Source organism: Paroedura picta, chromosome 6, assembly GCF_049243985.1.
Source record: "Paroedura picta isolate Pp20150507F chromosome 6, Ppicta_v3.0, whole genome shotgun sequence".
Classification (NCBI taxonomy): Eukaryota; Metazoa; Chordata; class Lepidosauria; order Squamata; family Gekkonidae; genus Paroedura; species Paroedura picta.
In genome coordinates this window covers 41,934,206-41,950,840 of record NC_135374.1, presented here as the reverse complement: position 1 = coordinate 41,950,840, position 16,635 = coordinate 41,934,206, and the positions used below count along the sequence as shown (strand labels likewise).

The 16,635-nt window shown below is 42.9% G+C and overlaps 1 protein-coding gene across 1 annotated transcript in view; it reads right to left on the bottom strand.

Moving 5' to 3' along the window:
* Positions 1–761: 761 nt before the first annotated feature.
* The window catches only part of CD247 (CD247 molecule), a 47,359-nt gene continuing 31,485 nt past the window's right edge, over positions 762–16,635 (bottom strand). Inside the window, exons 2-8 of the mRNA XM_077342254.1 lie at positions 11,409–11,512; positions 6,265–6,321; positions 5,418–5,501; positions 5,047–5,082; positions 4,220–4,276; positions 3,601–3,636; positions 762–3,196 (exon numbers count right to left, since the gene is read on the bottom strand). Of these exons, the coding sequence (XP_077198369.1) occupies positions 3,131–3,196; positions 3,601–3,636; positions 4,220–4,276; positions 5,047–5,082; positions 5,418–5,501; positions 6,265–6,321; positions 11,409–11,512 (440 nt within the window). The 3' untranslated portion in view covers positions 762–3,130. The remainder of the gene's footprint in view (positions 3,197–3,600; positions 3,637–4,219; positions 4,277–5,046; positions 5,083–5,417; positions 5,502–6,264; positions 6,322–11,408; positions 11,513–16,635) is intronic.

Sequence of the window (16,635 nt, the reverse complement as noted above, 5' to 3'; positions counted from 1 at the left end):
GAAGAAGAGAAAGGAGTTTGTAAGCTGCTTAGGGAGTCCTGTGAAAAGCAGGTTATATTTTTTTAAAAAAACAGCTCTTCTCTCCACGCCAGAGACATTTTTTCATTTCTCTACTACTTCTTTTCAGTTTTTAGACATGAGATGGCACTGATGTAAAATTAATGAGGCGTTTAAAATAAAATAACTATATGGTATTGTTGTTGTTAAAAAACAAAGCATGAATTAAAGCAAAATAAACAACCTGCATGTCTGTTCAGACTGTCACACAATGAGTCCAAAAACGTTTTGAATAGAGACCCTACCCCACTAACCTCCTACACACCCAGCTTCATAAGCTACCAGCAGCCATCTCTTTCTGGCAGGTCAATAAATAGAATCCTCATGGAGCCACTTTGGTTGCAAGACACTGAGAAGAGTCTGTTCTCATCCAACACTGAAGCACCACCTCTAGTTCTTCACTCTGCATGATTTTGGTCCTTGGACCATCTTAATATGCTGTCCTGCATATGTACATGTCCTGCACCCAGGGCCTGTCCTGTAGTTGGAGCATTACTGTTGTAGAACAGCCTACCCACCAGACCCATGTTATAAGAGTTCAAAATCTACTTGTTCTATGTAAATCCTCACATTATCCTGGTCATTGCCCTTCCCCAAAGCACTAAATTGCATTTATAGTCTATTTTTGATTTCTATTAAACTAAAACTGTAGGAACCATAGAGAATTCAAGCTGCTTTGGAATAATGCCAAAAGAAAAAAAAAGTATACTTAAAGGTATGTTTATTTAAAATACATTGAATGTGTTTTCAATTATCCAAAGACTAAACAAACATCTTTGTTTTAGCTAAAGACTTAGTTACCCAGTGTGATCAAACACATTTTTAAATGATCAGATTTGCTCAAGCTTCTGCTGTTCATTTGGCTGACTCCATTATATACAGCACCCAGCTAACCCAAGAAGAGACTCGTTCATCATGTAGAAACAGGAAGCACCATTTTGAGCAGGACAGTTCTTTCCAGGAGCAATAACAAAGGCTGAATTAATCTATGCAGAATGTAACACAGTGACACTCATGTCTGTGGCTAGAATAACCTTGTAGAAGAAGAAGAGTTGGTTCTTATATGCCACTTTTCTCTACCTGAAGGAGGCTCAAAGCAGCTTACAGCCACCTTCCCATTCCTCTCCCCACAACAGACACCCTGTAAGGTGGGTGAGATTGAGAGAACCCTGATATCACTGCTCAGTCAGAACAGCTTTATCAGTGCTTTGGCGAGCCCAAGGTCACCCAGATGGCTGTATGTGGGGGAGTGCAGAATCGAACCCAGCATGACAGATTAGAAGTCCGCACTCCTAACCACTACACCAAACTGGCTCTCTTGAGAATCCATTTTGCGCTGATTAAATCTGCCATACAGAAAGAAACTTAAGACCCTATATGTAGCTTTGATGGAACTATTAACTGGTCAGGACAACAGATGAATAAGTACAGCTGGAATACAGTTCTCACAACAGGAACATGGGAGAAGCATTCAGAATCCCACCATCTCCCAGCAGACATTTTTCTTCCAAGGATCTCCCAGAGAGCTGTATGTAGCCCAATATTTGGGAGATGCAGAAGCTGATGCAGAAAGAGCCGTCTAGATGTCTGTCACTAGGAGTTTGAGCACTAGATCCTATGCAAATTCCACACACATCAGCAATAACACAGTTAAATGTGACATTGCCATCAATATTAACTCACTGGGCTTAATATGAACCAAGGTATGTCTCATCCATAGTCTGCTAAACAGCTGCAAATATTGCTTGACAGTCAAGGTAGAGCTAAATGCTGCCACTAGTGGAAATATAATACTTGATCTACACACAAGGCCTTTTATGCTGAGCAGGGAGAAGACTGTGGTTGGAACCAGAGTATGATACTATGACCCATTCTCTTAGCTATGGAAACCTGTCTACAGCGGCCTGTAAGTTACATGTGGTGCAGGTCCTTTTTATTCACGTGATCCTATCATTCTAAGTGATCCCAGGCAAGTTCACTTAGAAGTCCCTCCAAATTCAGCAGGTTTACTAGAGGAACTGTGTCCAGGATTACAATCTGATTTCAGTATTTTATAATATTTTGTGCATTTAATTTTTGGCTTTGATCCTGCATAGAAAATCTAAAACCATCCCAGAGCCCAGGGTAGTAAAGGAAACCTGTTCGATGTTGCCTCAGCCACCCCGGAAGTATGCAGAAAACTGTTGTATAGCATGAAGCCACCTTCCTCTGATGTCTCCGCATGATAGTTCAGTTGATTCCATTTATCTAATTCAGTGTATGTGCTCTATTCAAAGGTTTATGTTTGATACCCTCCCTGTCCTTTAGCTGTTACGTCTCAAGCTCTATGGGGGAAAGTCCTCTGACTAAAAAAATAAATAAATAGAAAAAAGACACATTTCAAGAACTCTTCATAAAATCACCTGCCTTTGAATTAATTCAGGTTGAAGCAAGTTCAGCTTTGATTTCATACATTGGCTAGGCTCGTCTGTAACACTTTTTTAAAGGCAGTAGTGGTGCATTACTATAACGCAACTTGTACAAATGAAAAACCTAGCCACTTCCCTGCACAAATTAAACATGCTGCAAAAATGCTAAGCCTGCATTTATGAAATAGACAGCTTGAAGGTGTTCTAAACATTGGCTATATAACTACAGAACCTCCAAACTAGAAGTAAATAGAAAAGAGCAAGAGTCCAGCAGCACCTTGAAGACTAACAGCATGTGAGCAGTGGCTCACCAAAGGTCATGCCCTACCACAAATTGTGTTACTCTGTCAGGTGCTGCTGGACTCCTGCTCTTTTACTGCTACAGACAGACTAACACTATTTATGGAGTCTTAAAAAAAAACTTTACAGATAAAAAATATAAATCCCATATTTTGCCCTTTGCATTTAACTGAGCAAGTGTGCATTTCCAGTCTCTTAAATAAGTAAATTTCAATAGCTGTAATTTGAAGCTGATTAGGAGGGGGGTGCTCTCTTGTTAACGGCAGGATTCTACCAGGCAACAGTTCCCTGCGTTGAATTATCTTGAATGGAGAGTATTCCAGACCTCTGCCTCGGCTTCTATGTCTTGTTGGATCCTGCTGTGGCTAGTAAGAGGGCATTGGCTGCATTTGAAGGGCATCATAGGTGTCCTTGGTTGCTGAGCTGAGTCCCTGGTAGACAGAAGACATAGTATAAGCTTATTACAAGAAGGCTGTGCCTGATCAGGACAGTTTAGTCACAGAGGAAGCACAAGGTGCATATACAATCCCGGAGAAATACATGTAGAAATGTAAATTGCCCTAAACGCTTCCCCAGTGCAAGACTTCATTATGTCCCGTACCTAAAGAAAGAGCACCATTTTAAAACAGCTTTTTGAGTATTTGCAAAGGTTACATGCAGTTGGCAAGCTACTTTTCATTAAAGCCAAGGGACGCTCAACCATCAATAACATCCCACCCCACACAGAGTCCTTTGTATAAATGGTTCAAATGGGTATGAGACTCCTATGGAATATAGTTTGTTTGCAGCTCACTTCAGCTGGATTAAAACCCTGCCCTTCAGTAGCACTCCTTACCTGGTAAACAGCATCATTCCCTTTGCCTCGACGCCTCTGAGTAAAGAGAAACCCAAGATTAATAGGGCTGCACAAGTTTCAGAAACCACGATGAAGAGACACAGAAAAGACTGAAAACGGGTTTGAGCATGCAGAGATATAACCAGTCTATGCTGGAAATTTGGTACCCCATGCAGAGGTGTGAAAAACAACAATATATCAAGCAAGGTATCACCAACTTTTCCTCCATGCATAAGAGGCCCTGATCTACCCCAAGCAGTTCTTCCTCTCCCTTGCTGGTTTTTGTTGAGCTGCCTCCAGTAGGGCCCTTTCTTCAGAATGCACTCTGGCTCTGCTAGGTAGATGCCACACCCTCTGACACAACAATTGATGGATCAGTAAATAATAAAACAGGAGTGTGACTTAGTGGTATGGAGAACTCTGTGATGTCCGCTGTGGCAGGGGTAGTCAACCTGTGGTCCTCCAGATGTTCATGGATCACAATTCCCATGAGCCCCTGCCAGTGTTTGCTGGCAGGGGCTCATGGGAATTGTAGTCCATGAACATCTGGAGGACCACAGGTTGACTACCCCTGCGCTATGGTATCCAGAGCCATGGAGTGGCAGGAAGCAACACTTACCTCCCCTTTCTTTCCAATTTCACTGTATGCTTCACCCATTTTATCCCTCTGCAGAGACTGCCCATGGAAAAACAGAAAGCAGAATAAAAGTCAGTAAAAACAAATCGGTTGTCTGCTGTTTTTAGAAGCACACTAGCATCCTTCTCTTCTAGTTACATGGCAAGACTGTAGTGGGGGGGAGCTTCTCCCATCCCATACAACTAGGGAATAATCCAGTAAGAGAAGGTGGCAGGAAGGGAAAGAGTGACCTTAACATGGGACTGCCCTTTGACTTTGTTAAGAGAAGTAATTGGGATTCATGTCATGGGGTCTCTTTACTGCAGCAGAATCATGACATTTTTTCAAAACAATCACTAAGTGGGTATGAGCAGATACAACACTTGGGGGGGGGGCAAATGGAGGAATGAAAAAGCGATAAGAAGATCAAGAGGGTTACGCCGGCATTGTAAAACAAGGCGGGTTGGCTCATGCAGCATTAACACCAATAGCAAAATCAGATGGCGTGTGAAATACCTCCTTGTGAGGAGTATTTGGCAACAACAGGATCACAGAGAAAGTGTCAAAAACAAACTGTGACAAAGTTTTAATATATGCTTGTGAAGGAAAAGGGTGTTGAGCTATAACAGCACTGATTTGGTTCTTTTGGATACCTAGTGTACAATAAATGTGAAGGTGATTTTAAAATGGAAAGGAATGGGAGAAAATGTTGTGTTGTTGTTGTCTTTTGTGTGCCCAGTGAGGTAGCAGCAGAGCAAGCACCATTCTGTACCAGCAAGTAATGTAATTTTGACCCTCTGCTCCCAGAACGAGGGCCTTGTTTTACTCACAGAGTAAACTCTGTCATGAGGATTCTTTCTTCTGTGCTGAAAAACAAAGCAGGGATAGGTCAAGCAAACCATTTCAAAGGATTCCTAGGGAATGCAGTAGACAATGGGGGAACTGCTGTACAATAGTCACACATGACATTTTGGGAGTGGGCTTATTATTTAAAAGCCTGTATTTGCACACAAACTTCTCAGCCTTCCATAGGATCAACATAAGCTTTTTGGGAGAGGTCAATAGTAACCCCAGCTGTAGCTTTCAGCAAAGCTCAGCTTTCATGTCCAAGGGCCCGCCTGATATATTTCAGCACAAGATGCAGCAGAACAGAAAAAATAAAATATAAACATGAAAAGGATGCAATGGAAGGCAGACTTACCTGGTTTCTCCCTCCCACTTCGACATCAGTGTCTCTCTTGGCTCCTAGCATATCATACTCATCTCTGCGTCCCTGAGACAATTTCTGAAATTTAAACACATTGGGCAGGAGGAGACTAAAAAGAATTTCTCATAGGCTGACCAGAACTGTGCCTTGAGCGTGAACTGAGACCAACATTGAGTGCATAGCCCACATCCTGCAGAAGTAGCCCTGGAAGATACTAAGCTTTATTCTTTGAATCCACTTGCGTGCAAATTCATTGCCCCCTGATAGCTCTAAAGCAGGTTAAATTAATGCAGGATACTGCCAGTGCTGGAGATGTGTATGCTATGCCAACTGACCATCTTAAAATTGTGCAAGTCAGGATATGCTGTCCTCCCTAGGCAAAGATTACGTTTTCCAGTGACCAAACTGACTTTTCCTCCCTCTCAGTTTTCACTCCTCCAACACGTCTCCCCTCTTTGCTGTGGTGCAACTGCTCCTCCCCGATGACTAATCTTTGTCCCCGACCTTGGAGAATGGAGACAACCCATTGCAAGGCTGACCTCTGTATCCCCACATCAGTGAGGTGGTGAGCTAATAGTTCATGATCCACCATGTCAGATGCTGATGTGAGGTCTACTTTACCCAAGACGTACAAAGCTATGCAACCAATGGACTGGCTGTTCATTCATGGCAAAGGCCATATGGTGAGAGGGCTGATTTCCTGGTGGTCCCCGATGCTGCACATGCTCACAAAGGTTGCTAGACTCTGAGGCCCCACAAATCCCCTCAGTTCACGCTTCATCTTGTCATTTGTCTTCATTTTCAAACATAAATTAAGAGACATAAGAAGCTAGCCACTTACATTGTACACATCACCAGGGTCCTGAGTTTGTGAGGGTTCAGGAGAGCTTTTGCTTAACTGGAAAAACAAAAAAATGATTATTGAATAGAGTACATACATACATACATAGGCCAGGCATTTGATGAACAAGTTTCTTTTCCCCAGAACTGCAGCCAATCCTTAAAATGAGGGTAATGTCTGATAATCATTTATCAAATGGCGAGGTTACTGGCTGGGTCTTCACGAAGCACAATACAATTTTTACTCAGGTGAGCATCCCATTCTTAATTTGTTTCCCATGCCAGTCCTTGGTGTAAACTGCACGGAGCCTTTATTCCAATCCCAGGTCGAATCAGTCCCTGCCGTCTACACAGAATGCGATTTTCGTTTGGATTTTGGGCGATTTAAATTTTCCTTCTGCAGCAAGAAGGATTGATCCAGAGTGACCCTACCTTTATTGTGCGATATCTTAGAGTGTTTTTAACCCTCAATATTTTTCAAATTGGGATTGGGAAAGCAAGCTCAGTGGTAAAGAACCTCTGATAGGCCACACCTGCTCATGTGACAAGCTTGCCTTAAAGGAGAAGCCCCTAATTTCTCTCAACTTCTGTCAGTCCTGGATTTTTTCTCCTTGCCTTTTTGGATCCTCCGCCCCCCTCCAAGAAAAGAAAGAGGCTCCTTGCTGGGCTCCCCCCCCCCACTTCAAGAAAAGAAAGAAAGAGGCTTGACTCCCCCCTCCCTCTTCTGAGCCTCCCTAACCACGTACAGAACACTTTCCTGTTTCAATGGGGAGGGGGGTGGGGAAGAGGAAGACCCGAGTTCAAAGCGATCTGGATTCAACAGAATTGACAATGGAATAAACAAAGTAAATGCAGATTCTGCCCTTGTCAAAAGGGGATTGAGGATATTTTTATGTCTATAAGGGGATTATTTTATGTCTATAAGAGGATATGTCTATAAGGGGATTGAGGATATTTTTAGTGTGTTACTAAAAATATCCTCAATCCCCTTATAGAACCAACATAAAGTATGCTAGTGAAATACATGAATGGAAGGTGCACAAGAAGTGGGCTGTTCAAAATTCAGCATTAGAGATGGGCATCATAAAACGTCTATTCTTTCCATTCCTTTTTTCCTAGTTTTGCATACATTATATGTAATGGAGTTCAGTGAGTTCCACACTCATGCTTAGGCTGCTAATGAACTGGCATTTGGTGCCTTCTCACCCTAAGGGGCATAGATTAATGAAGGGGACACAGGGTCACTGGTGTGGCCTGCTAATGAAGGGCCATTTCTTGTTTCTGGCATCTCTGGCTCCACAGAGGTTCAAGGCCTCGAAAGATCACTGTAGGAAAGCCTAGCCTTTTCATGTCATCCCATAATTATGAATACACGGGCTCATTTATAGTAAGGCTCTAGAGTTTTTATCAAAGTTGTAGGAGACAAATCCACACCTTCCCACTGTATGTAGCTACTGTCTATGCATCAGGATGGAGAGACCAAGTACTTCCCTGCTTACCATCACTTCACTCTCTTTGTAACTGTGAAGTGATGGTAAGCAGGGAAGTACTTGGTCTCTCCATCCTTGCTCTGAAATTTTATGTCAAAGAAACATTGAACTGCTATTATATTCTAAGTTATTAAACAATACTGGTCTAAGGAACTGCTTCTCCATTTATTTCAAAGACTGCGGCCATTCCCAGAGGCAAGCAGACATTTTGGTAACTAAAGTAGGAAATACCAGTCAGGCCTCCCACTGTGATAAAAAGATTAAAAAATGTTAAATAAAATTGTGGCTTGTTTCTTTTGTAATGGTACCCAAATACTTCCTTGAGGGGGCCATTTCACCTTGCTTAATGACAGAGTTACCCTTGGTATTCCTGTAAAACTACAAGTACAAATCCGTTTGATTCATTGATCATGATACCCCTTTTGTGGACCTGACAGAAAACAAAACACTTATTTGCGTAATCTCTGAGTTGGAAGGAACCATTATGGTAATCTAGTCCAAACCCCTGCCAATGCAGGAACTACAGTTATAATAACCTGATAAGCATATATCCAGTCAATACTTAAAAACTTCCCCTCCTATGACGAAGAATCTTTCAATTCATGAGGAAGGCTGATTCAGTATCAAACACACCTCCAGTTGAAACAAAATTTCCTTTTGTGTAGTTTATATCCATTAGCCTATATACTGTGGTACAATATGACAGAAAACATATCTGTCCCATCCTCCACATGGCTTCCCTTTAGGTACTGGAAAGTGGCAATCATATCACATCACAAGTATCTCTTCTCCAATGCAGAGATTCCGAACTCTTTCAACCGCTCCTCATAGGACATGGTCTCCAAGCTTCTCACCAGTTTTATTGGACTTGTTCTGACTTATCTATGTCCTTCCTAAACAGTTGTGCCCAAAATGGAACACAATATTTCAGGTGAGACCTAACCATGACAATGCACAGCAACACCAATACCTTGTATGACTTTGACATGCAATTCTATTAATGCAGCCTAAAATGACATTAGTCTTTTTTACTGCCTTATCACACTGCTGGCAGTGTTATGGCTTATGGTCCACTAGAACCCTCAGTTCTTTACATGGGTGATACTTCCCAGCCAGGGTTCATCCATGCAATATTTGTAATAGCTGATTTTTATACTCAACTGTACACTTGTCCTTACTAGACTTCATTTATTTGCCTGGGCTCAATCACCCATCATGTTGAAGACTACCTATATCTTATTTTTATTCTCTATGGTATGAACTACCCCTCCCAGTTTTGTATCATCCACAAACTTGATGAGCACATTCTGCATTCCCTCATCTAAATCATTTATAAATATGTTAAAGAGCACTGGGCCCAGAACCCTGGAGCAGCTCACTTGTTACTTCCCTCCAGGTGGATGGGGAACTAGTAACAATCAACCTCTGTGTACAATCTATCAGCCAAGCCTTAGACCACCTAATAGTAATGAGGCACAGCTCATATCTCACGATATCTCTCCAAATGGTCCCAAACACATCCCTTAATAATCTGTTCTAAAATATTTCCAATGATTTCCTGGCCAGTGATTTCCTGGATCATCTTTTCCCCCTTTCTGCATGATCTGATCACATACTGTAACACTCTCCCAACAGAGCATCCCCGTGGAAGTAGCCAGGTGGGGTACAGGATGTCTCGCACAGTGGCAGAGCATGGAGAGATGGCGGCACTTCCTGTTGCATGCCAACAGCAAGTTTTGGAGGTCTTATATCCTTGCCAAAGATTTAGTAGAGTGACAGACATATGAGTATCTACTTCCAGGTGTTAAAACATCCCATTAAATAAGGCCCATAGTTAAGCTTGAAAGATCTTCATTGAAACCTTTTTGTTGGAAGAAATCAGATAACCCTTGATTTTATAAATAGTCATCAATTATGCTAAGAAGATTCTGCGCTTCATTCTTAAATCCCTGTCCCAATGTTTGAGCAATTCTCCCTTTGGGGGACAACAATGGGATCCACCTGAGCATGATTAATCAAAAGAGAGACCCCATTTTCCCATTAAACATGGCTCACAGAGTCATTTGTTATCAGTATCCAAATTTAAAAGATTTCAAGATCAAAAAGCCTGCCAATGAGAGAAGGCTGGGAACAGGAGAAAATCTGCTCTACCTGCAACACAGAATTTTTCTCAATCTTCAGTTTAGTAGATGAGCTAATCACTAAGACAAGGTGAAAATAGTAGAGATCCTGCTTTCTAATGCATGACTCTGTTTGAAGGGATAGTAACCTGAGGAGGACCATGAATAGCTGCTGTCAGTGTTTGAATTCGCCTTCAGGTCTTCCATGTGGCTTTCTACTTTGAGGTAGAAAGAATGGACTTTGATTTCCAGTTGACCAGTACAGAAGCATCTGTGGCTGGGAGCAAGCAGCTGGTTGCCAATTTGCTCACTCCTAACTCCTTTCACGAGGGTCTCGCCGTTCCCTCCTTAATGATCACGGCCTGGGCTTGACATGAGGCTGAGCCTGTGGCTCCTGCAGTCAGGATCAACGTCTCTCAGGGAGTGCGTGGACGTGGTTTTTCTTCTCCGGCAAGACTCCCGTTCTTAAAATCCGCCCCTTTCATCTGCAGGCAGGATTGATAATGGCACACGTGCCCCTTTCTAGCTGATTTGTACAATCACCCGTTTATATTTGTGTCTTTCCCACTTTCTTCTATTGTATTTAATGCCACTGAGAGAAAATGTCAACCTTATTGCCACAGAGAATGAAAATTACAATTAATCCAGGGGGGAAACAAGAACACAGAGCTAGAAGCAAGAGGAAGCAACCTCTTCTTTGCTAGCTTAAAGAGCTCCCCTGTGTTTTAGAAGACTTGCATCCAGGTTTGCCAACTGGCCTCAAAAAAAAAAAGGCCTGCCTGGTTGCCTCCTATGTTTTTAATTATGGCTTAACCTGTAGAAAATAGGAGATTATCTTCTCTCAGCATGGAAATTCGCATTATCCCCTGCTAATGGCCACAGAAAAGAATGCGGTTAAAGGGAGGAGGATGAGGAGAAGTTTTAAAAACAGCTGGTAGGCTTAACTGCATCTAGGAGAATGTCTACATGATAGATCTGTCATGTTTAATGGTATCGCTAAATTCCACTGATCATCCAGCTGGTGGCATGGCACAGTCAAGGGGGGGGGAGCACCTTGATGAATCCCAAAAAGAAGGAACCAAAACACTATGGATGTCCTTTATTTATAGCCTTCCTTCCTTGCTGAGACTGAAAATGGTATTTAAAACAGCTTTATCAGTGCAATGTAAGCCGCTTTGGGACTCCTTCGGGGAGAGAAAAGTGGCATATAACCAACTATTATTATTATTATTATTATTATTATTATTATTATTATTATTATTATTATTATGGAAATTTCTGGCTAGCATTGATTGCCAATTGGTAAAGGCAGGACAAGTTTGGCTAAAATTATTCTAGCTGTCCACCTCCAACCTAACAGATTTTTTCAGTCCTCCTTGAAGATCATGTCTATCTTCTTCTGTTGAGGAGAAGAAGAAGAAGAAGAAGAAGAGTGGGGGGACTCAAACTGAGTATGCAAATGAAGGGTACCATAAACATAATTTCCTCCACATAAGAAAATAAGCTTATTCCTATTTCGAGGAGGCAAGACTCACCTTCTCTTTTACAAAAAAGGCTGTGATGATTATAGCATAAATGAAGAGGATCCCATCAAGAAGGAAGCATAATTTTGGATCTGCCAGCCCCAGCATACTAGCATCTGAAAGAAAATTAATATTAATGACAACAACAAAGTGATTGATTCCATGCTATGATATCTGTAAATCAAACAAGGATCAATTTTCAAGCTAGTAGAAGGATGAAAGTATATTACATAAATGCAGAAGGAGGTCTGAAAAAATATTGGACTAGCCTTCTTTAAGGAGAATAAAGTCGAGCTTTTAAAGAATGCTGACCCCCATGTGCCTAGTCTGCAGGAAAGTGGCTCTCCAAACATAGGAAGCCATCTTATACTGAGGGAGCCCACTGCTGTGGTGCCAGTATCTTCTCTGCTGTCCTCCAGGATCTTGGAAAGGGAAAGATCTCTCTCAACACTTTCTGCATTGGATCCTTTAACTGGTCATACCAGGAAATGAATTTAAGCCCTTCTGCATGCCAAGCAGGTGCTTAACCACTGAGTGATGGGCCAGCTGCCTAGTTCTAGATCCACTGTGAATATTGTTCTACGAGTACATATCTTGAAGGCACAGAATCCATTTCTTCAACCAAAGGACAATGCTTGCTAATAATAGTACAACAGTTATTTTTGAACTATCAAAATAATTTCTCCAATTAAACCTGAATGTACACAAAGACAGGTGTTTGGACCTTGATGAATGTCCAGTTCAATTTTAAATAATAGCCCCCAGCAGTAGAAATGTACCTCTCAATTTATCTTGATTTTACCCATTTAATTAAGTAATCAAAAGTAATGTCTTGAACTATTGCAATATACTAAACAGCTGGCATTGTGCAGAGATTTAATTTTGAATTTCTTTCAACCAAACATTGCAGTCATAACTTTCCCAACAATAAAAATTATATGACATGCTTAGGTTACAAGGGCTTTCAGCACACTTAACTCACAACCCATTTTGTAGTTCATGGTGGAACCAAGAGATATGCTTAGATAGTTGACATCAGTACAAGCAGCTTTCAAAGTGCATTGCTGAATATAACTAACCTCAATTTGAGCTACTCTGAGCTAGCCAGAGTAAAATGGATCTTTGCTTCTGACATCAGCATAAAGACCACCTTTAATGACTTGCAACTCTTTTCCCCTGTGCATCTTCAGCTTCCTCAGTTTAGTCTGATTTTTCTCTCTCCCTGTTTCATTCAGTGCAAGATTTCCTGTGCTCTATTTCAATGCCAGGATTTCATTTGACGCAAATGAAGTACAACGTTCAATCTTCCATCAAGTGTTTGTCATTTTTGTGCTGCCTTTTTACAACCAAATAATAAGGGCTTGGTGCTAGGCTGTGTTTGAGCAACTAGACATGGAAAGGGGGGGGGAATTAAAGAGTTCAAAAGGAAAGTACCAGTCTTGTATTACCACAATTTTTGCTACAGCATGCTCAAGAAGGTACATTAAGCAGCTTTACTTGTACATATGGTTATCATCTCTGAAATTTGGAAGTGGCACCTGAAGAAGACAGAGTTTAGGGAGGGGAGGGACCTCAGCCAGAGAGTGACGCCATACAATCCACCCTCTAATGCAGCCATTTTCTCCAAGGGAACTGATCTGCCAGCTGTAATTCCAGGAGATCTCCAGATCCAACCTGGAGACTGGGTAGGGCACAATACAAGTAGATTAATGGATGCACATTTTTGCTGGCTTGCAAAACCTAAAACAAGAAAGGTTCTTTCCAGCCATCACTTCTTATGTATTTTAAAGAGACCCGACAGCAGGCAGTCACGTGCCTTTCTGAAAGTCATGAGGAAAGACCTGAACTACTCATAAGGCACCAAAGCCATTCTGAATTTACTCATTTCTCAAACAGGATTTTAGTTCAGCAAAAACATTCAGTCACACTTAGGGGATGGGGGAAAGTCAGCTGTTTTCAGTTTCTGGTGTTGCAAAAAGTACAAACAAAGGGGTTTCCCACAGCTTTGTCACGTAAGTTCATAACAAATGCTGTTCCACACAAGCCCAAGGGTCGACTGGCCCTTTCAATTTCCCATTATGTTGGTGTCCCGGGAGGCCACTGGTCACCAAGCCCCAGTGGGGAGACCTGGCCAGTGTAGTGTTAGAAAAAGCCTCCTGTCAGATTTTACCTCCAAATGGTATCAAACACACTCACAATAGAGTGTGCTCTGTAGTGGCAGCTGAGGCCCATTCCCTGATGTTGCCCACAACTAGAATCATATTTACCTCCCTCACAAATTACAATTTAAGAGGCTTAGAAACTGTGTGATACGATATTCAAGCCAAACAGGGGGGCGGGGAGACTTGTAGATGGGGGGAAATACAAGCTATCGTGAAAAATCTGCCATGCTGCAAAAATAGCTCCCGAACAAGGAATAATGGAGTATTTTCAGTCTCTCCCATGGTAGATGTTGGGTGCCTCCCAAAATATAGGTAACTCCCTGCCAAGTGAAGTGACTGCTCCCACTAGCCAAAGACACTCTATATGTGCACTGAGACATTATTACTGCATGATAGCAGTGCCTCCATGCAGCACAATCTGCCAATCAGAACAACAAAAACAGCAACCCCGTTCAAGGCACTTGTTCGCATACTAACTAATACAAAGTGCCCCAGTGAGGCAAAATAGGAGGAGAGGCTTTGCAGCAGCAGGTGTTGACCATCATTATCACTGACAGATTTACCAGCTGGCCATGAAAAGGCCTGCGTGGCTGCCTCCTCTGCTTAACCTGCAAAAAACAAGCAGATTATCTTCTCACTGCATGGAGATAGACAACATCATCTCCTAAGGGCAGCAAATGACAGTTCTGCCACAAAGAGGAGGAGAAGCACCTTCCCCAAATTAGGAACCCCGGTGACTCACAGAGTCCGAGTCAAGCAGCTCCTGTCGGGATGACTCTGTTCAGCTCACTCCCAGGCCATTTTAGCACCCCCAGTCCACCCCCAAACGGGATGGGAAGTGCCATCAAGTCATAGATGATGTATGGCAACCCCACAGGGTGTTCAAGGCAAAAGACAGTGGTTTGTCATTGCTTGCTGCTCCATTGCATTGGGTTGTCAGCCTCCAGGTGGTGTCTGGAGGTCTCCCATCTCCGAGCCACAAAGGTCAGTTCATCTGGAGAAAATGGCAGCTTTGGAAGATGATTTCTATCGTATTGAAGTCCTGCCCCTTCCCAAATCCCACCCTACCCAGGCTCCACCCCAAAAAGCTGGCAACTCAGAGTTGGCAACGCTAGGATATGGAATGCTGGACGTTGGACGTTGCTGATGGTCTCTCACCCAAGTCCTAACCAGGGCTGGCCTTGCTTAGCTTCTGAAATCTGACAAGATTGGGATAGCTGGGGCCATCCAGTTCAGGGCCACTGCCCCCGTATAAGCCAGTCAAATGCTGTAATGCTTGAACAAACATTGCAGAACATGGATCCACCTTTCCAGTGCTGATAGTTTCAGGTGGGTAGCTGTGTTGGTCTCCAAAGACGTGTCTGAAGAAGTGAACTTGCACAGGAAAGTTTATACCTTGAGTAAAACTATGCTGGTCTTAAATGTGTCCCTGGACTCAAGCATCCTTGTCAGTGCTGTATTGCTGCACTCCATTTTTACCTGTGCTCTGTATTCTAATCCTAAACATTACCAAAGACCATTACTTCCATGAGTTTAAATTATTTTACTCAACAAAAAAAAGAATATCTGATTCTATATTGAGTTTACCGCCATCCATTGATGTACTGAGCTTGATTTAATCCACCACAAAGGACCCACGTGAAAGGCAGCAAAGAATAAGCCCAAATTTATATACTTTAGAAAAACTGTTACAGTTAAGGGGTTCCCCAAGTCTGTGGTTCCCCTCCCCCAGGAGGCAGTGGAAAGATCCAGGGGGGTGATGAGGAATTTGGGGGCAGTAGGGGGGCAGCTGTCTGACTCTCCCTGCTGCAGCTGTGTTTTGCTAGTGAGAGATGTCCCCAGGTAGGTTGCCTCTGCCTGCCTCTGGGTAGTAGCGACTTCCTTAGGGCCATTCCGCACGACTTAAATATAGCAGAAGTCTTACCTTTGGTAAACGCGACAAATTCAACACTCTGCATGACATCGCACACAATCTGCAACACTCCTGCAACACTCCCGCAAAAAGCGCTTCGTTGTAGCGCTTTTCAGGGAATCGGGAAAAGTGGATTCCCCCTGAAAAAAACGCTACACTTCTGCGCACAAGCTGCAACACATCAGCGCAAGACGTGCATTCTCAATGTAGCGGTAGAAAGAAAGTCCCTCCCCCACTCTTGCCCCGAACTTCCGGAAAAGCAATCGCCATTTTTTTTCCTTAGACCTGTGAAAGCAACGAACGAGCGAGGCTTCTCTGGCTAAAGTCCCTCCACAGAAGTGATTTAAAGTAAAACAAAACTGCCTAAGTTCCCAAACACAACACAGCCCCCTGTTCGGCACTGCCCGTAATTTCGGCTTCTAATCGCGCCCATGGGGGGGATTTTTTTTTCTACTTGAAGAGCGTGTAAATGATTAATCACCAGCTCCTACGCCAGCAAAAAGGTCTTTCCGATGCAACAATTGAACGCATATTCATTGCAACGCGTGGGTTTGTTTTTTTAAAAAATAGTTCTTAAAGGGAAAGGGGCTTTTTGTGAGCATGAACACAACAGCCCATTGGCTGTTCCATTTGATTGACGGCCAGGGGCGGGAAGAAGAGCAGGAAAAAAATCGCTTCCTTTGTTGCGATTCCAGCAAGACCGGAAACCTGTGGGGAATGAATGAAACGCTACTGGGACTTCTATATTCCACTAAAAAAAAGGTATGCAGAATGATGAAATTCCACTATTTAATATAGCGTTTCTGCATTCTGTGAACATTTGGCAACATTGGTCCTTGTGCGGAATGGACCTTAGTGTCTCCCATCCCAGTGCTGAGCAGGGCCAACCCTGCTTAGATTCCTGAAGAAAACAGCAGGTTCAGAAGGTGAGCTGGCTGTGATTCCCATTCCTGCTAAGCCCCTTCCCCCCTCAGACTCTGTCCTTCCCACACTCCACCCCAGATCTCCAAGAATTTCTTAACCCAGAGTTGGCAATCCTTCCCCCAATGTCTCCATCTCTGGGAGGCTGGAAAAGCCTTCTCCTGCTTGCTCCTGGCCATGGAGATTTCCATTGCTTGCTTCTCTCTCCCAATCTATCTTTCTCCTAACAAGGACTCAAAGTGGC